The following is a 20,745-nucleotide window of genomic DNA, read 5'->3' as shown; positions in this document are numbered from 1 at the left end:
CAAACAAAAGAGCACAAGAGTGCGCAGGGACCGTCTACAAGGTGCAATGCTTAAAAAAATAATAGACATATCACAAAAATATTCAATAACTTCATTATTATGCTGTGGAGTGTGACCAAAATCACTTCACACATCAATGGACTCCTCATGGTTAAACTAAAGAAGGTAAACCTTATTAAAATGGTCATATACATACAGGTGCATACATGAAATGTGTCCTCTGCATTTAAACCCACCATATGGCTTCAGGAGCTGCTGTAAAGCAGACCAAGGAGGAACTTGGGGTCTAGTATTTCACTAATGGACAGCAAGACATACAATTAGTAGTAGCCGAGGATCAAACCACCAACCTCGAGTTAAAAGGAAAATGCTCTCTTGCATCTTGTTATTGTGTATAACCAGGAGAAGACCATTGATATATGAAGTGAGTTTGGTCACACTACAATGCATGACAAATTAAGTTATTGAATATTTTTGCACTATGTCTATGTCCTTGTGCACTCACTCTCACAGCCGGCTGCACATAGCAACCGATATTATTTGTCCAGCTCAGATGACGGCTCGTTTTGATGAAAATGAGGATGTAGATCGTTGTCTACCTCAGAACGAGTTGCAAAGTGGCATCGTTTGTGTTTTAACGTTTCGCTCACGAGTTATTGATCTGGAAAGTCTGAATCTGTGATTCTGACCTTTACCGAACTAGGCTATCTTATCTTATCTTATTTAATTATTACGAGTTCTTATCTTGGAATTACAAAATAGTAACTCATAATGACGAGATAAGGTGTGTATATATTGTCTTCTTTGGATGCAAACTTTTTTTAAATTTAATTTAATTTAATTTAATTTAGAAAGGTTATTTTCTTCATCTTGAAGAACTTGATCCTATTCTGAGTGAAAGATTCAATCCCAAGATATCACATTGTTATGGCTGCACCTTCAAATCGAATGATAATATCAACGTGTACATCAACCTTTGAACGCATCTGTATGTCTTGTGACATGTCTTCGCCTTCACTTTTGTTTCCCGGGATTGAAAACCTACAGCCACATCTGATCAAACTGAAACATGTAATGGTAATTGTTTACGTAGTATATATTTCTACTCAGTATATTGTATTCATGCAACTAACTGTGTTGTATGAGAATGTTCCAGCGCCAAGGCCTTTGGGCCGCTTGTTTTGGTTGCTGGCCGTTTGTTTTTCCTTGTTGTTCCTATCAGTCTGAGACCAAATGTCTGTAACATTGGCCATCGGCCCCCACCTTTGCTCATTCTGTATAAAGAAAGCTTGTTCACTTTTTTCTTGGTTCTTCCTCACTGAGACTGTACGCATTCTGTTGTGATGATTGAACCTTCTCTGCGAGATATATATAAACACTTAAAAGACAACCTGGTTTTTAGTATTATGTATCTCAGCATTAAAAGACTCACGCAAAGCGGGTATAGGAATATTTTCCACCACAATTGGCGTCACAAACAGCATCCCTTGTAAGATCGTCAGGAGCCAACAGGGATCGGTGAACTGGCCCTTCTGCCTCGACTTACCTCCAGACAAAATTAAGAGAGAGAGGCCCGATTCCTGTCCTGATCGTATAACTACAAATTGTCATTTGGTGAGTCGCTGAATTTTTTTAAATTAATCGTATTAGTGAAATTGATCCAGGAAGACCATATTGTGAGACTGAAAAGCAAATATGTCTGTTGTTGTTCATATTGGTTTTTTTTATTTTCTTTTGTGGGTTTATTGTGGATGTTGGTTAAACTCGTATCCTAGCGTTTTTCTGGGCATCACGATTGGGTTACTGGAATGAGGGGTCAGTGTTTGGCGTTGCATGTTGACATGAGTGTTTGACAGTGTAGACGTTAAAAGCTGAAGTCCTTTGACCTAAGAGATGTTAGAGTCCGTAAGGGTAAATGTTATCTAGAGAAGGACTGGTGTAAGGATGAGTGTTTAGCGTTGCATGTTGCAGACCTTGGAGAGAGGTAGACGTAAGCATTGGATTCCTTGGACCTAAGACTGGAATACTAGGGGTGAGCGTTTGGTGTCTGCCTTAAAGCCTAAAAATTAAAAGACTGAAGGCATCGACTCTGACCCAACAAGCACAGGACAACACTTGTAGATAAAAAGGGAAGCCTGGTTCATCAAGGATCTCACACTCAAATCCACGAATGGGGAGGATGTCGGGCATGAATGATGCAAGAAGAGAGGACGAGGAGGAGGTGATGGACTATGAGTAGCTACAGATGAGAGATATGACAGTTGGCAGGAGGGATGATGGAAGATGAAAGAGGGCTAGACACGGAGCATGTCTGGGTATCAAGTGTCGTGGAAAAGAAGTTCAGACCAGGCCAGTTGATGAAGTCTAAACCGCCATGTTTCTACAGCAGCCCAGAACAGACACTGGCTCTGGTGAGAGCCATTCATGTTTTTGCATTACCTAAAAGGTATAGGGACTGAGACTCGGTATTAATTAAACGTGCACCGGATTATTAAAAATCGGAGTATTGATGAACTCTGACGTTACTGGTGCTTTTTATTCGTACTTTTTAATGGTTAGGTGTAATTTAATATCACACTGAAGTGAGCATTTCCACTACTTTCTCTGTGGGGCTGAGCTCCTCCAACTACACATAGACACAAACACAGACACATGATGCATCAGTGAGCAGAGAGGCGGGACGGTGGTCCGTGAACCAGGTGAAGAATACTTGATTTGACGGCAACTTCGCTTGTTACTGCAAAAAAAAACATTTGCAAGTAAAAGACAATAATTTATCAATACATCTGTTCCACAACCACTAACATGTAAACAAAACCTAATTCAATTGGCCGCTCTCATCCACTATACCCTAACTCGTTATGTTTACACAAACACAGCACATGCAATCGTCCAAAAGCTTTTTTTTCTCCTTTTTTTTTTTTTTTTTTACAAACAAGCTAAAGCGAAGGCTGTCTGTCTGAAGTTTACTGTTTATCTTAGTTTGTTCTTGTAAACTTCTCTACTGGCTGAGACAAAGCAGACAGGAGGACAGAGGACGGGAGGAATGACTGATACTATCTAATGTCTGTGTTCCTCATTATAATTAATGGGGGGCTGAGCTGAGGGTCATATTGTTGCTTGTTATCTGCAACCTCACCACTAGAGGCCACTAAATCTCACACACTGTTCCTTTAAGTTGATTCAAAGTTAGAAACAGTTTTTCATCATCTTGAATAAGGGAAATATTCAAACCCAAGCTCCCACATTGTTTCCCATCAAATGGAAATATTAACTTGGTGTGCATTATTTTAAACAGACTTATATATCTAGTATACGTGAACATTTTGAGCAGCGCCCGTCTGCAGAGTGTTGGTGTGAACAGCGGTGACAGCGGTTACCTGGAGACACCTGCATTACGACACTCTGCTGCCATCTTCCCTTGTAACCTGGTTACTGTTTGGTTACCACTTCACACTGACGGGGCTGTTTAACTGAAAACCAACAATTCAATTTGGCAGTAGCTTTCAAGAGCTGTAGTTTGACTAACATCCATCAGCGCCCTGTGAAGAGGACTGCAAGATTGTATAGAGTACATGGATTTCTTGTACAGTAACCAGCAAAAAAAAACACAACTTAAAGATTTCTTAGTGTCCACATTGTATATTTAATAGTATTAATAGGTAATTGTGTTCTACGGAGTATCAGCTTGACATACTTTCTATACATATAATCAGCTGCATCTGCTGTTATATTCAGGTTACAGGCATCAAATTTACTATTACATTATTAGAGAATGTTATATTCCACGACTCAAAGAAATACAGCAAAGCAGATTTCACATACTGCTAGTAGTAGTAATAGTAATGTTCTTACATAAACTTAAAATACAGTGCTAACAGGGAAAAAACACACAACAGGAATATAATAAACACAACATTTGATCAAAATCTATTGTAATAAACCATGTGATGAGAGTGTACTATTTCTGACAAATATATAGATTTTTAAAAATGTTTTTTAAAGCTTTTGTCTCCAATTAACTACTAAAGTGTAAAATATTGCAGACACCTGCCTTTATAAAGGATACAGCTCAATTAATAAGTATTCTCAGATTTGTTTTTTTTTAGGTAATGGAATGAATTTATTTTTCCAGATTTAGGACCAGTGTTGTAAAGAAACCACTATGGCTCCTGCAGGTTTTCCAGAAACTCCTCTATTTCTCTCCACATTCGGTTCCTGCGTTTATTTTTAATCTTCTCCAGAACTTTGATGCTGTTCCCACGATAGAAGGATTGTTGCGGTATCGCTGCCGCCTTCATGTGATATTTTAGTGACTTGTTTTGATCCTGTCGATCGAAGTTTAAATATTTTGCGTAGTGGTTGTAAAGGACCTGTTTTTCGGCAGGTTCCAGGTCAATTTTTAGCAGTTCCTGGTACATCTGCTCAGCTTTAGCCTGGCCGTGATTGGACTTCGCATATATATTTGCGAGGTCTATTTTCTTCACAAATGAAGAATGAGGGTAACAAGAAATCACCTCCTCATGGAGACTGATTGCTCTCTCTACCGTGCTTTGCTTTGGGCGATTGTCGCTGAAAAAAATGATCTTCCATTTGAGAGTGAGTGCGGCACATCTCTTCAGATAACGCTCATCTGGATGTTGTTCCAGAGCCTCCTCTGCCAAATCAATGGCCTCATCAATAGATACATAGTTTCTGTAAACCCTTAGTATTGCTTTCATACCACTGTAGCTGCTGACAGGATTTCTCAAAACCTTTCCGGCTAACTCACGGGCTTCATCCTCAACTTCTTCTCCTTTCTCTGCACGTTGCTTAAGGTAGTAAGCAGCGAGGTACAAGTTCTCTGGATCCTGTTCCTTGGCGACTCTCATTTTCTCCAAGATGTCAGCCTCCAGCCCTGTGTCGCTGTGCTTAAAAGCACTCGCTAACCCTATGACGTGACTGGTGTTCCACTCCACCATGTCCGGCTGCATCCTGATGGCTTTCTGGAAGTAATCTGAAACCAGCTCTCTGTGTGTGCTGAACTTCATCAGGGTCCAGGCTTTTTCAGCGTAGATCTCTGCATGGAGCTCGTCCTGCGATGGAGATGGGTATTTCTTCATCAGGGCTTCAACCTTGGACAGGTAAGCCTCGCTCTCTGCTTGGTCTCCCAGGTGGTGGTGCAGCCAAGCCAGGTTCCCGTAGTTCACCACTAACCAGGGACCGTCATCTGCTTTTCTCATCTGGCGGAAGGCCTCTGCAGCCTTGTTGAAGAAACTCTGGGCGTCTTCGATGAAGCCCAGCTTGTACTGAATGAACCCCCTCAGGTTGTAAATGTGACCCAGCCAGCTGTTTCCCTCCTCCGTGCCGATGTCCACCAGCTTGTCGCTGAGACGTAAAAGTTTGGTCTTGCTGGGGTCCAGATCCCAAGTAAAGTGGCACTGCAGGGCCTTCAGTTTTGAGACCAGTGTTGTTTGACTCTGAGCAGCACTGATGGGGAATAAAAATGACAAATATTAAAACACATCACTAGGTTAATATAATATGCTCGGAGGCGTATTATGTTTGGATAATCATTGTTCATTTCATGTTGAGGAAGGGAGGAAGATAGAAATAGAGTAAGGAGCATTGAATCTGTTAGCTGCTTCCTTGATCTAGACACAACATAATTTCACTACACATACTGTGTATGGTGGTTTGATTTGAAAGGCAGCACGGAAAAAAAAGGAAGTCAGGAAGGATGGGGGGGAATGAAAAATAGAGTAGGACGCATTGAATGGTCAGAAAGGAAATAGGGAAGGAGTAATAAAACAAAATAAGGAAAGAAGTATGAGAGGAGGAAGAAAATAATATGGACCAACAAATGGCTGCAGAGAGAAAGTAAGGTAGGAAGAGGAAAGTAGGTAAAGAAGGAAAACTTGAAAGAGAAACAGAAGAGGACAAAGGAAGGCAAATGAGTGGACGTAGAGGAAATGGGACAATGGAGGGAAGGAATGGATAAGAAAAGACGTATAAGAACGGACAAAATATAAAACCATGGAAGACGAGAAGAAACAAAGGTGAACGAAGTCTGCAATGAATACATAGATTAGTAATGAAAGGTAGGATAGCGTCTGTGAGGAAGGAAGAAACAGAGTGAGGCAGGAGGAGGAAAAAAAAGGGGGGGGGCAGAAGGACAGAAGGGAGAAAGAAAAGATGGCTGAAAGAGGTAAAGAAGGAGGAGGCAAGGAAGGAAGAAAGGTAAAGAAATGGTGTGAGCCACAGAGGAGAACGAGGAAGAAAAAAAATGGACTCAGCAGAATAAAATAATTCAACAACATTTCACATTTGTCCACCAGAATTATATTCCTGGAAGTGTGGGATGAAACTTCAAGAAAACAACTGATCAGTAATAATTGTTAAGAAAAAGGGTTTTTAAATCCCTGTGGCTCTGACTGAAAGGCAAGACTGAAGAAACACAGGAGGGATAATAGTAGTAGCCTAAAGACAGAAAGGAGGGAATGAAGGAAGAAGGTACAAAGATCTGACTGAACAGCAGTGTTTGAATACATCATCAATGACTTGAAGGATCCATAATGTTAATATTATTTGGCTGTAGGACACAATGATAAGATATTAAATAAATCATAATGATACTGATTATTTACTCCAACAATGATATGAAATGCAGAAACAGCTACTCACCTCATCATTTAGCTGTTTCCTCAACTCTGTAACTTCTCTAAGTTAGTGTGGCTGGTTTTGGCTCTTGATGCTGCTTTGGCTTCGCTGGTATAAATGATAAGATGTTGTTGAGCACGCAGCTTTAAATGTTCACGATCACATCGAAGCGGATCGTAGAGGCGGGGCACTTGAGTTTCATTTCTTCTGTTCTCTTTTAGAAACGCTGCTTGACTTTCGTTTCCCTGGAATCGAAACCTACAGCCATCTGATCAAACTGAAACATAACTCATCAACTTTGGTCACTCAATTTTCTCTTATGAGTTATGAGTTACTGTTTTTGTAATTACAAGAAAATAACTCATACACAATGACAAATGACAAGATATTTTGATTAATAATGACAATTGAGTAAAGGAAGTCGAGAGCTGTAAACAGAGACAGCTCGCCTTCAAAGTAAAAGTTGCGTGTTTTCAAACGTGAATTAAATAAATAAACAAATATTCTAACTAATGAACATAATATATAACTGTTGCAAAGTCATATTTCTGCCACTTTCCCACAACTGATTGAATAAACTGCCAATGGGCACAAACACTGAATTATATGTATGTAATGATTCATTATATTATCAATTTATTTATTTAAATAAAGGCTTCCTAAACTATTTAGGTGAATGTTTCAGGCTGTAGTGTTGAGACTTGTGATGAGAAAGAGTTGACTTATCTTGAACTTTGACTTTATAGCTGGCTCTGTTGTCATGACAATGATGCCACGAAGCTATCCCATGTAAAATCCTTCAAGCTTATTTACTGTTTGTACTTTTAACTATTCAACATAAAATAAAATGAATGAATAATAAAAATCCTTAACAGGGTTATCCTCTGGTCTGCGTATGGAGAGTTTCTACATCATGCCAACTATGTAATTACCATTTTAAGTACAGCAGTCTAGGGTGTATACTTGTTAATACTTGTTAACATTGGTAATAAAATATAAAATAAGATTAGTAGTATAAACAAAATTTCACTATCCAAATTGCTTTACTTTTAAGAAATTACAAACGTTTTCTATGTGTCTCTGCTGCCCTTTGGCAGCAATGGAACAAGGATTTCAGGCCAGCCAATCGGCTCCTTCCGATCTAAAAACTCTATTTCAGACTCTTTTGTAATCTATTATTAAGTACTAATCAATATTATTGCAGCTTCCTTTTCAAGTGACATTAAAAAGAGTTAAACCGTGTTAAAATTTAAACATTTAAACCCATCATATGGCTTTAGGATCAAACTGACGCAAATGAGCCACTTGGGTATAGTATTTCGCTAGTAAACAGCAAGACATACACTGAGTATACTAACTGTATGTCTTGCTGTCCACTTTATGGCTGCAACTTCCCATCGAATGGAAATATAAACATGTTGCACAACCTTTGAATGCATTTATATGTTTGAATATTCTGGTCTTTACTTTCGTTTTCCAGGAATGGAGACCTACAGCCACATCTTTATTAAAAAACTCAAGCATGACTCATCAAATGTCCTAATATTTTGTCTTAACTTGATGGTTAGATATAATAGCCTATGACTATGCAGCACTATGTTAAATATTCAAACCGGATATGCCACATTTTATGGCAGCACCTTCTCATCAAATAAGAATATTAAGATGTCATGTGCATTGTCTTAAACACATTCACATGTGAACTCTCTGTGTGTGTACTCTCTGAGCAGCGGCCGTGTGCAGAGTGTCCGCACAGAGAGCTGGTACGATGGTTGACTGGAGACGCCTTCATTACGACGCTCTGCTGCCACCTACGGGTGTAACCTCGTTACTGTTTGGTGAACGTCCAACTGAAAAACACTTTTCGGCACAAAATCTCATATTACATTTTAACACATTCACCCATTTGTTGAATCCTTTCATTTGAAGGTTTCTTTTAACTGTAAACTATGTTATCTTTATATTTATTTAATTTTAGTCTAATCTAAGTATTGTATTTTCTATGTGTGTGTAGTGTGCGCTACAACTTACATTTCATTGTGGGAACCTATGTTGTAAAATGACAAATAAATGAACCGTGTAACTTTGTAAATTAGTCTTTTTTGTTAAATTCAACAGCAATCTACGTTTACAAACTGCGCAGTTTGCGTAAACCACGTACGACGGAACATATCCTGCGTATGTTGCTGTAGTTAGCAATGGCGGAGCTCAAAGAGGCAGACGCTGCTCAGCTTCACCAGGAGGACGTCGATATCAAACGTAAGTAAACTGCGCCCGTTTGTTGATTGAACGCTACATTTTGGACCGTAAAGTGGAGAATAAATTATAGCATAGTCAATGTCAGCGCTGTGCAGTGAATTCACAGAGAATTTGAGTTTGTAACTGCTTAACTAAACGAGGGCCTCACCACGGAGCTCCGCCATGGGACCTAAATAGTCAACATTAACAGCGTCAAAGGCGCTGGAGCTAACGTTAGCTAAACCGTTGTCGTTAACAGTGACTTACAACAGTGCATCTCTTCACAGAGCTTTAATAAGAGTGTGGGTTTGGGTTGCACTACAGTTTAGGATGACACGGTCTCATCACGGAGCTGCACTACAGGACCGCACAGTTTGGACATCAGCTGTCCCTTTATTATCGGCTTATTGACGTTGGTTTTAGTTTCAGAACAAAGAAAACAACAGTCCACTAGCGATAGCTCAAACTTCAGACGAGAAGATTCTGTTTGTGAACAATTTATGTTGTGTCAACAAACAGTGGGAGCAGATGTGTAGCATATTATACTTCTAATACAGCTAGACCTATATATTATACGTGTATTATAAATACTGAGGCCATGAGACCAATCCTCCTAAGAAGTTGACAAGCATAAATAGCTGTAGTTTTGGCCTTAGACTGGTCTTAGATGTCATTTTGGTCTAAGTCTAATCAGGTCTGTGTGTTGCATACATATAAGACTGACTGATCGCTAATGTGAGGGAGGAATGTTAGCCAGGTAATGATTAGCCACCTCAAGGTGAGAGCTCTGTTACTGAGTGTACCTGGATTGTTCCAACTTCAACTTAAAAACGTAGGACATAACCTGGTTTTGAAAAGTTTTCCAGTAAGACGAAGCAGGAAACCCTCAGACAAGTCAAGCTGAACTAATTAGTTTGTCTGTTTTTTTTTTGTAAAAAGCTTTTAATGAACCTTGCACCTGCCAATTCCAGCTGGTCCACTCAAAGAAATAACCAAAATAGCTTAAAAGAAACATTTTTATTGTAACTTTCCCATCTCTCTGTCTGTCTGTCTGTGTCTGTGAAGGTGGAGATGGTGGTGGAGATGCACCGTCAGTTGGTGACCAAGCTGCAGAACAGGCAGTGAAGACTGAAGCTGCTGCAGACAGCGATGCCAAACCCTCAACCACAACCCCTGGTGAATCAATAAAAGCTGTTTCTGTGCATTGATTGGTTGACATCAGTGATGGCTTCATACCATCTATATTCACTGACATTAAGGATGAAACTTTAATGGCACGGACTAAAACATTATAGAAGTGTTCTGACTTTACATAAGTATTGTGCTTTTCTACAAACAGAGAGACACGTCTCCATCCAAACTATATTGGAGGGACTCGAGGTGCTGGTTGACCTCAATGGTGGTAAGTTCAGTTCTGCAGTAACGCATCCCTCTCTTTTCCACTGTTTATCTTATTTGTTATAAGAGAAATCAGGTGACATAGAAGAAGAATGAGAGGACATGTTAGATTATTTTTTTTTGTGCAAAAATGCCCCGAAATTTACTTCACACTGTGTATTTCCTTCAGCTTTCCATTGTCGTATTTGATAGTAAACAAAATATGTAGTTTTGGAGTTAGTTGTTAGAAATGTCATGTTTGCCATTTACTGCCATTTCAATCCAGTTTTCTGACATTTGTAGAGCAAACATTCAAGCAGCCCTGCTTATTGATTTTGTGTCTTCATTCATCAGCGGGACGTAAATCGTGTCCTCTGTGTCCCGAGGAGAAGTTTAAAGCCTGCTACAGCCACAAGCTCCGCCGACACCTGCAGAACCTCCACTGGAAAGTTTACGTGGAGTTTGAAGGTAGGAATGCAATCGGGTCCGGCTCACAGTCGGCGTTCCAGAGATGTTGGATGAGGTTGAGGTCAGTACTCTGTACCAAGAACACTGTTGTCCAAAGGCTTTGTACATTGTCTGGCAACAATTAATGACACCTGTATCCAGCAAACTCTGTCATTGGCAGTTGAAATATCAAGTAAAAATAGATCTATTGTCCAGAAACGTACGTAAAATGCGTGTGAAAGTGACGTCTGGTATCTTGGTCTCAGGAAATCATCAAATCCTACTTCCTTAATGTTGACATGTGACTGTTGACCTTTAACAGGTCAGAGAATGTGCATCTGCCACCTGCCCTGCAGAAACCTGAAGCCCAGCCTCAGTGGAGATCAGGTGAGAAAAAAAGACGCACAAACTGTCTGCAGCTCAAGCTCCCTTCAGTTTGGAACAATAGAAGCACTGTGGCTTCAAATTGCATCACCACAGACGGACTCATTCATGACGATCACTTTAAACTTTTCACAAACTCATTGTAAGCATGAATCTTGTTTTGCTGCAGTGGTGCTGTATTTTAAGGGTCCTGTAAGTTCAGCTTTTCTTTTTTTTTAAAATGTCAGTAGGCAGACTGAGCAGACAGCTTTGCAAGTTTAGTTTAGTTTTTGGCAAAATTGTATGAAACGACTTATACGACTACTTCGAGCAAATCTCCTGCATACATCGCTCACACAATGCAGCAGCGGTCGGTGCAGACACCCCTGGCGGAGATCTGCACTCTGCTGAGTGCACCTTTCTAGTTACTTAGTAATGTCCGAGGTAATTTGGTAAGTATTCAATTGAAGGACACCTCCCTCCTGCCACATTAAAATACTGTGATGTAGTTGCGGTTCGTTTCTTCCTTCACCCCTAAATTTCGATTCTTTGATATTTTGTGTCCAGGCGTCGGGGAGACACGTGGCTCACTACCACTGTGTGGTGTGTTCTGTGACCATCGCCCGCAAGACGGACATGGTCAGCCACCTGAAGCGACACGTCAACAAAGGAGAGACTGAAGCCAGCTACTCCGGGAGCTCAGACGTCCCGTTTGAGGAGCCGGGTAATGAGCACTGACACCATCTCGCCACAACATGCTCCATTGGATAGCTGTCGGGACTCACAAGAGAAAGAACGGTCAAATTTGGACCGTTCGTCACTGGACTCTACACTTCCCGTAATGCAGCTCTATATTGTGTCTAACCTATAACCTTCCATCCTAAAAGAGACAGCCATTAGCTTTGTGCAGGTGTTTTAACATCTACACTGCCGCTGTCTAAAAAGCTCTTAGTACAATCGCATGCTTCAGATCTCCTTATTCCAGGTCCTGCCTATTCCAGAGATTCTTTTATCCTTACTGAATGCGATCTTTCTGCATGATTTTAATGTGTTAAAACGTGCTCGGCAGCTCCGTCCGGTCAGGCCTATGAAATCATGAAAGAACTCGGAACCAACGTCCAGCTCCTCCCGAACCACACCACCCCGCAGAAGAGCGACACTTACTTCAACCGCAAGATGAAGACCAACAGGTCGGCACGCGCACAAGACATGAGTCCCTACGAAAATACATGTGCAGAGTTTTGCTTCACGGCTTTATGTAAACTCTGATTATGGACATTCATTAAAGCGGAGTTCGTTCGTGTGTTTCAGGCAGCTGGTGTTTTGTTCGCTGGCTGTTCTGGCGGAGGAGAGAAACCCGCTCGAGTGTCTGGACGCTTTTGGAGCCACAGGTGGGACTGTAAAGGTCTCCAGAAATAAGAAAACAGGGTTAAATACCACAAAAAGCTTTAATAACACACGGGCTTTCAATGAAAAATCTCATGCCTAAGTATTTGCAGTTTATCTGATGTTCCTCCACAACCTGTTTTCATGAAATAGAAAACTGTTAAACTGTTAAACTTAGGTATCGTTTACTCAATTCTCCTGGAGCGATCTACTGTTTCAAATTCCTGTGAATGAGAGGAATTATTTTAACCTGTGGGCTGAGTTTGGAGCTGAAACGATTGGTCGATCAGTCAATCGTCATTTTTGGATGCTTAAAAAGAATCAAAAGACACGTGAATATTTGGTGGTTGTCTTTGTCTTCTAAGATAGTAAACTGACTGTCTTTGGTTTTTAGACTGTAGCTCGGACCAGACGAGTCATCTCAATATGTACAGTTGGAATTTTGGAAATAATTGATTAATTGTAATTGATTAACTGAGAAAGTAAAAACAATTGTTTTGTCGCAGCCCTAGTTTAAATCTTGGATTCTCTGAGACTGATCAGGATCAGGATTGATTATCAAGTTTAACCACATCAGAATCAGCATGAGGAGTAGGTTTTCAATATGAATAATCATCACAATTTACATAATAAGATAAAAGGCAAAGAAACCAGCACTGCAAGCCAAGAATCTATATAAAATAGGATTATACGATTAGAAATATGTCAAAAATCTCTTTTCATTTTGAAACAGATATGTGCGAGAAGCAAAAATCCCTAATTTACATGATGCCTTGTAAGTATTTGTTGATAAAATGTTCCCAGGCCGTCGCTCTAACCCTCCACCTTGTGTCTGCTATACGTGTCCTCTCTCTCAGGGATTATGGGCCTCCAGTGGGCGAAGCACCTTCGTAACGCCGTCAAAGTCACCATAACCGATATCAGCGACACGTGCATCAAAATGATCAAAGAGAACTGCGAGCTCAACCACATTCGGGTGGACGGAGGCTCACGTGGCTCACGAGGCCCCCGGGGGCCCGACGGGGCCGGCAGCGAAGTCGAGGGAGCGCCCATCGCCACGGTGGAGGTCGTCAAGATGGACGCCAACGTCACTATGCACCTGTGGCCCTTTGACTACATGTAAGTAGGAAGGGTTTGTTCAAGTGTGGGATCCATTTAGCTTATTGGTCAGGTGACTACATACAGTCCTGTGTCAATACTTTCGGAGGAATAGAGTGAAGACACAGTTATGGTGATAATTCAGCCTTTAGTCCGTAAAGACTTGTGACATGTTCCTTCATTACAATGAACACACACACTGTAGTGAAAGTAGTCCCCAATAAATGCACTATTTCCTTTGTTTGTTTGATTTAAAACTACAGTGACCAGCTGTTTAAGGAAATTACTGAACTTTAAAATAAACTTTATATTTGTTAGGTGTTTTTAAAGATTTACATCTCCAGTAGAAACCAATGGGCTTGGAGCTGAGAGCCACAGACAGGAAGTCAGTCAGTACTGAGAGACAGACTAATGCTAGTTTGTTGACAATAAGACAATCCGTCACTTTATCTCTTGGATCTTTCAGCCACTTGGATCCGTTCGGGACAGCAGTGAACTACCTGGACGCCGCCTTCAGAAATGTCCGGAACCTGGGCATCATCTCTGTGACGTCCACAGACACGGGCTCTCTGTACTCGAAGGCTCCCAACGTCACCCTGCGTCACTACGGCTGCCACATCGTACGCACGGAGTACTACAGGGAGCTGGCCGCACGCATGGTGGTGGCCACTATGGCCAGGTAGGACTTTAACTTGTGGTGTAGGTCAGTCCCTCATGTGATACTTGGGCGGAAGAAAACGTAATCCTCGCTGTCTGTTGTAGGGCGGCGGCTCGCTGTAACAAAGGCATCGAGGTGCTGCTGGCGGTGGCGTTGGAGCACTTCGTCCTGGTGGTGGTGAGAGTCCTCAGAGGTCCCACACAGGCTGATGAGTCAGCGAAGAAGTTACGGAAACTGGTCCACTGTCAGTGGTGTGAGGAGAGAGTCTTCCTCAAACAGGGAAACATGGTGGACGGTGAGTTCAACAACAGAGCGGTCCGTCATAGAATGCTGGTGTGCTGACGTTCAGCGGTGGAACATAACAAAGAACAATAAAATGCACAAATCAGATGTATTTTTACTTTACTTGAGTATTTCCGTGTTCAGCAACTTGACAATATTGTACTTTTTACTGCACTACATTTGGCAAAAGTTACTTTTCAGATTCCACTTTTTCATAACCTTCCTGTCCAGTGAAAACCATGTATCTCCAGGTGTGGTGATTTTGAATGTTTGTGATAAACTTGAGGAAATGTCCCTTTATGTGTTGAGACAATCCCAACGAATGGTGTGCTCACGTCCACTTTCACAGTAAAGGCTTACAATTGCTTTCACATTGAAATACATTTATTGTGAAGCACATGCAGGAAGTAGAGAGCAACAGCAATCGTTCAATGCTTTTTCAATTGTCGGCCAAAATACAGAATGCATCTATTGGCTGTTGTTTGGTCAATATGCTTTTTGTTCTGCTGCTGCTCTTGTGAGTACAGGAAGCTGCAGTGTGTGTATATATAGAAAGTAAATCATGTCCTTTCTTGTATTTCCTCCAGACACGCTGCCCTGTAACTGTCATGGAAGTCTGCCCGGAAAGACAGCAGTGCAGCTGGGACCGCTATGGTAAACCTCCCCCCCCCCCCCCCAGCATCACTGCACACAGCAGCATCAGTCGCAGACAGACACATATACCTCGCTGAGCTGTATGAAAGATGGCTAAATACTCCATCTACTTCAGATATCCTCATTTTGGCGCCATCTGGTGTGAGCAACAAAAAAAATTAAGATTATCGAGACACCCTACCGTTGAAAGATGTAATCTCCTGCCACAGCAGTTTGATTGGGTCCAGTCCGATTACTGCGAGGACTACTCTGTGTGTTTGAATGGTCTTTCATGCTCTTAATTTGTGGAAAGTCCTCTTTACAAGTAGATGTTATTTTGTGTTCTGTTATGAAGGGTGTGTTTTGTACATGGAGAACAAAACTGTGTCCAATGGTTCAACCAGACAGTAAGGGACAAAGATCCCTCTGAGCAGCGGTTGAATAAGAATCACCAGTTATTATGTGAAAGAAACTGGAAGCTTAGCATCAAAATGTGTGCACAATAATGCAGCCTAACACATGCTGGACTAAATGGAAGTTTGGATCATTGAATTCCTCTTTTGGGGCCAAAACTATTTCAAGTGTAAATAAAACATTTGGTGTCTGAATTATTTAAAAAAAAAAAAATCTCAATGCGTGTGCGTGTGTGCGTGTGTGTGTGTGTGTGTGTGTGTGTACAGGTCTGGTCCTCTGTTTAACACGGGCTTCCTGAGGAGGATGCTGTCGGCGGCAGTGCAGCACAGCATGGACGACATCCAGGCGCTCGTCAAAAATCTCATCTGCGAGTCCGACTGCACCACCCTCAAGTCTTTAGTCCACGGGCCGTCCGCTCTCACCAACCAGGGTGAAGCGATCACACCTCTCCTCAGTAACGCACGCCTGATGTTTGCATGACGAAACTACCTCGCTTACAGAACATTGTGTCTCCTCTCTGCAGTGGAGTGCGGCGTCGTCATCAAGACCTTACAGAGCGGAGAGGAGTCGGGTCCCGCTGAGCAGTCTGGTGAGTCACTCACAGGTTTATTAACCCGTGTGATCATCTCAAGTTCTTTTCAAAATTGAATTCAGCATTAGTTTTTCTTATTTCTGTTGTACATATTAACACATAAGTTCTGGAAAACCAGATTTGAGTTTTTTGCTCAAACTAGCTTGTATGTGTCTCTTTTGGAGTGGAAAGATAAGATAAGATGGAACTTAAGTTGTAACGAGGGAGAGTGTTGAGCTGCAGTTGCATAACAACGATATCATATGAAAATTCTAACCAAATGTACACAATGCCAGGTATATAAACAAGCTAAACGGTAAGGACCACACATATGAAGGAGCAGTGGCATGTACGTAGCTATGCTTGTACCATATCTTAGTACAGGTGAGTGTATCTGGTTCATTCCAAATGTCCAGTGACTATGTCCATGAGTTATTCAAAAAATCAGTTAAGTCAAATTCCTTGTTCCTTCCTCAGCCGTGATGTAATAGCCAAGTGGAAGCAGCGTCCACCGGCTGACCTGCTTTCTTTCCTCATAGGATGTGATGCCTAAACTGTTTCTGTTGTCGCAGCAGCATCTCGGCAAAGGGAAATGTTCTAGATGTCTTGTGCATTATGTTACAATCGTTCCCCAAAATGACAGATTGGGTATCTTTGGAAACCTTTGAGATCTCCACTAGATTTTCTAAAATAGAGCTATGAGAGTTTGAACAAAGTCTGACCAAGCAGCATGAGTTTGTGAAGACGGAGTCACCGCTGGGTTGAGCACGGCCTCACGTGGATGCCTCTCAGTTTAGTTTTTGGTTCAGATCTCATTTTCTTTCTTTCTTTCTTTCTGCAGGTAAGAGGAAGACGGGAGAAGAGTCGGGGAATGTAGTGAAGAGGATGAAGTCCGATGGGTCTCTGGATCACCCGCCCTTCTACTACAGCATCCACCGCCACAGCATCAGAGGCATGAACATGCCCAAGTAAGTGACCTATGACCTCAGATGTTTTATAGTGTCATGTATCGTGTCCACACTCAAACCAAGAGTGAATGCTAGCAAGTATTGTGTGTGTGTATCAATGCCTGATACATCTTCTTCCTCTGTGCCATTGTTGTCCAGAAACTATTAAAAACACATCAGTGAGCCACACTGTTGCACTGGGTGACATGCTCCTTCATCCCCATGAACACACACACTGTAGTCAATTCTGACTCAATCCCACATACACCGTCCTCCTGCCAACAATACTCACTAGAGCAACAAATGTGGATTAATTTGCCGCTGAAAATAGTCCTCAACAAATGCACTATTTACTTATGTTTGATAAAAACTACAGTAACCAGCTGTTTTAGAAAATGACTGAGTCTTTTCTTTTTTAAATATGAAGCTATATATTTGTGAGGTGTTTTTAAAGATTTACTTCTTCGGTAGGAACCAATGGGCTTGGAGCTGAGAGCCACAGACAGGAAGTCAGACAGGAACATTTTATTTATATTCATTAAGTCTTTTTATCGTTTATAGGTTGAACAAGTTTCTTCAGTACCTGACGGAGGCCGGCTTCAGGGTGAGTCGGACTCACTTCGACCCGACGGGGGTTCGAACCGACGCCACGCTGGAGCAGTTCAAGTCTGTCCTCACCAAGTACAGCGTCCCCACGTACACCAACGCCACCACCATGCAGACGAGCGTGAGCACGGAGAACACTTTGTGAGAGAAACGAGCAGGAAGGAGCTTGATTCACACACTTTGATGAACAAAGTAGATCTGCTCGTCCCGTTTCTACTCCACTTGGACTGTTTCTATTAACCTAAACAAAGTTCTGACTGCACTGATGTCTAAAACAAACCCACCAACTGCTCTCTATGTGGACGTGCATATACTAAAACAAAGTAGTAATCTGATGTAATCAAACCAAAACTTTCTTAAAACTGCAAACCAAACTGATCCTGCTGCACAAATGAGCCCAACTGATCCACTGTTCCTATTTATTTCTGACTTCTCTTGAAAATTCATTGGTTACAAGATTGTTTTCTTCTCTTCTAGATGGTTTTTATCATCTTTTTTTTGTTTCTCCTGTCTTATAAAGGCAAAATAAAGTTTATCTGCCAAGCCTGAATTTGCTGAATTGTCATGTATGTGATGTCCTGCAATTCTTTACAGAGTCTGAGAAAGACAAACACACGCAGATGTATTTCTAAGACACAATTAAATAAAATTACAAAACAGACATCATAATGCCAAACAGGTTTATTTGTGTGGCACCTTTCAACAAGGCAATTCAAAGTGCCTCAAGATATAAAATGTGTTGGGAAAAGATACAGAAGAAACAAACCAATACAGAAAGACATAAATATATTAAGATAAATCTGGCAGAATAAAAGTTACAGTGCAGTGCAAGATGTGAACAAATAGTCCCAAGTTAAAGTTCTGCAAACAGCCCTGATTTCAAAGAACAGAGTGTCTGTGACTTTGTTTCAGATATGGGCATCACACAAAGTGAAGTGCTGCTTCTGTGTGTTTAGACTGCATAGGGGCGGAATGCAGACCTGAACCCAGATCATCTGAGACCTGAACCTGAGAGGTCTGGATGGTTCATAACGAGCAGCAGATCAGACAGAAGGACACTCAAAAGATATACAAAGAAATAAATGAACAAATACCAAAAAAAAGTAAGAACAAACTGAATTAATTCATAATTTGTATTAATAATCTGAATAAGTAAAGTAACCAACTAATACCAAATAAATGTAGTTTAGTAAAAAGTACATTTCCCTCTGAGATGAAGTAGGTAGAAGTATAAAGTAACTAAATGTAAACAGACAAGTAAAACACAGTACTTTCGAAATTGTACTAGTTACTTTCCACCTCTGCAAAAGATGAATTATTATTATTAGAAGTAGCCTAATTTAGAGCACAAATTAGTATTCTGATGTCAGAACTCATCCCCCTCAACCGGTGTATGATACTTGATTTAAATTAAATTGAATGGTGTCAAATCCATACGTCGTCGGATCACTCACTGTTGAATTACGTCATTAGAGCAGAAAAAGTGAGCTGGCTTTTCTGGCTGGGCGTCACTGCATGGCACAGTGTTTGAAAGAGGAGGAGGAGGAGGAAGAAGAGGGCGTGTTCCTCCTCCCTCTCTCCCTCTCTGCTGCTGCACATCGATGTGTCGGTGTCTGTAGGCTACCTGAGGACTGAACCCTAACCTGTGTATCCTCTCCCAGCAGCAGCGCCATGGGGATCTCCGCGTCCAGTCTGCTCGATGAGACCACATCCAACTACATCAAAGGTAAACACATAAATATTCACATTTAACAAGCATAATAGATAACAATACAAACATTCACGGGTTGGAGCGCGTTTGGAGCGACGCGGCGAGGACGCACCGCGTTTCCTTCAACACACAATCTCCGTTTATTTCTACCGGGAACTTCCACTTCTTTATCGTTGTGTTCTCGTGGAGCTTCGTGTCTTGAGTGTTAGTGACGAGTGGATCTGTGAATGTCATCTTCTCTCCTGATTGATCGGAATCTCGGAGTCTCATTCAAATCTGGTATTAACGTGTTGACGTCACTCGGCTGAGAGTTTCTGTGGAAACAAACAGCTGTTCAATTTCACCTGAACTTATTTCCAGACATCTGAATCTGTCAGTCGGGCTGCTGGAACCCGTCTGTCTGGTCTTCTTGTATGTTTCCACAGAAATCTTCTCCTAGACTTAAATCCGACCTTCCTCTGTGTTTGTCTGACCTTGGCAGGTGACAAACCCAGGAGGGGATTTGATGCTGCTGTCAGTGTTTGCAGCTCAGCTATCTAAAGGGGCTGATCAGGTCACTCCTGCCTTTCCAGTCCTGCAGGGGGGGGGGGGGGGGGGACAAGAGTGCCAAGCCCTGTTTCCCCCTTTGTCTTCTGTGTCCTCTGCTGCTGGGTGTGTCCCATGGGTGGATGCGTGGAGTGGACAAAAGGTGCCTCTGTTGTTGTCATTGTGTGCAACTGACAAACAGAGAGGTGGGGATGCTAACAGGTGTTTCATGAAGGGATGCTGCATGTGCCAACATGATGATATGTAACGCTGCTGCTTTATTTGTGATGTCGGTGTTTAAATGTGCATATATAAGATGAATCAGCAGGATGTTTGGAGACCATATAATCAGTCATATCCCACATATAGTCCAGGGCTGATCCAAGCCTTTGCGGGGGGGGGGGGGGGCGTAAGCAGAACCCCTTAGGTTGTTAGGTGACCAGCTGGTGGCTGAAGATCCCCCTGTGTTTTCAGGTCAGGTCTGGCACCATGTTTGTGCATCTCGTGTAGTGGGATCATATTCCAGTAACCGTTCTCACCATCTGATTTTCTCACAGACACATGCCTGTAAAGGTTTGAAACGTTAGTGCAGTTTTGAAGGTATTTGAGCTTTTTTTTAAATCCATGACCATTTCCTACTTTAACAAATGAAAAAAGACTGTAGCCTTGTTGATTTTGTTCCAAACAAGAACAATATCAATGGGTTTTTTGGGCATGAAAATATAAGATAACGGAAAGGGATGTCAATTACTGATTAGGGCTGTAGCTAAGGACTCATTGAAAACACCTTCAAATGTCAAACTTCTCTCGGTTTCAAAAGACCGCTGCATAGTTGTTGATGCAGCTCAGT

The 20,745-nt window shown here is 41.6% G+C and overlaps 2 protein-coding genes across 2 annotated transcripts; one reads left to right on the top strand and one right to left on the bottom strand.

Moving 5' to 3' along the window:
• Positions 1-3,622: 3,622 nt before the first annotated feature.
• On the bottom strand, positions 3,623-6,683 carry LOC142939294 (antiviral innate immune response effector IFIT1-like). The gene is made up of 2 exons (XM_076082568.1): positions 6,664-6,683; positions 3,623-5,469 (listed from the first exon to the last, which is right to left on the bottom strand). The coding sequence occupies exons 1-2, from the start codon at positions 6,669-6,671 to the stop codon at positions 4,164-4,166; spliced, it is 1,314 nt and encodes a 437-aa protein (XP_075938683.1). The 5' UTR covers positions 6,672-6,683; the 3' UTR covers positions 3,623-4,163.
• A 2,058-nt stretch (positions 6,684-8,741) lies between these two features.
• trmt1l (tRNA methyltransferase 1-like) lies at positions 8,742-18,209 on the top strand. Its single transcript, XM_076082567.1, has 16 exons — positions 8,742-8,898; positions 9,943-10,053; positions 10,217-10,279; positions 10,609-10,722; positions 11,024-11,088; positions 11,632-11,788; positions 12,134-12,254; positions 12,376-12,455; positions 13,308-13,569; positions 14,015-14,227; positions 14,311-14,501; positions 15,076-15,142; positions 15,802-15,965; positions 16,059-16,124; positions 16,948-17,074; positions 17,615-18,209. Exons 1-16 carry the CDS (start codon positions 8,838-8,840, stop codon positions 17,802-17,804), a joined length of 2,052 nt encoding a protein of 683 aa, XP_075938682.1. The 5' UTR covers positions 8,742-8,837; the 3' UTR covers positions 17,805-18,209.
• The last annotated feature ends 2,536 nt before the right edge of the window (positions 18,210-20,745 follow it).

The sequence above is a fragment of the Anarhichas minor genome, unplaced genomic scaffold (assembly GCF_050575085.1).
Source record: "Anarhichas minor isolate MPS153535 unplaced genomic scaffold, ASM5057508v1 ptg000096l, whole genome shotgun sequence".
NCBI classification, from domain to species: Eukaryota; Metazoa; Chordata; class Actinopteri; order Perciformes; family Anarhichadidae; genus Anarhichas; species Anarhichas minor.
This window is presented reverse-complemented; position numbering and strand designations above follow the sequence as displayed.

Coding starts and splice junctions, on each gene's coding strand:
- trmt1l (XM_076082567.1), top strand. CDS start 8,838: ATGGCGGAGCTCAAAGAGGCAGACGCTGCTCAGCTTCACCAGGAGGAC. Junction 15,143..15,801: donor GTGCAGCTGGGACCGCTATG/GTAAACCTCCCC, acceptor GTGTGTGTACAG/GTCTGGTCCTCTGTTTAACA. Junction 16,125..16,947: donor GGGTCCCGCTGAGCAGTCTG/GTGAGTCACTCA, acceptor TTCTTTCTGCAG/GTAAGAGGAAGACGGGAGAA.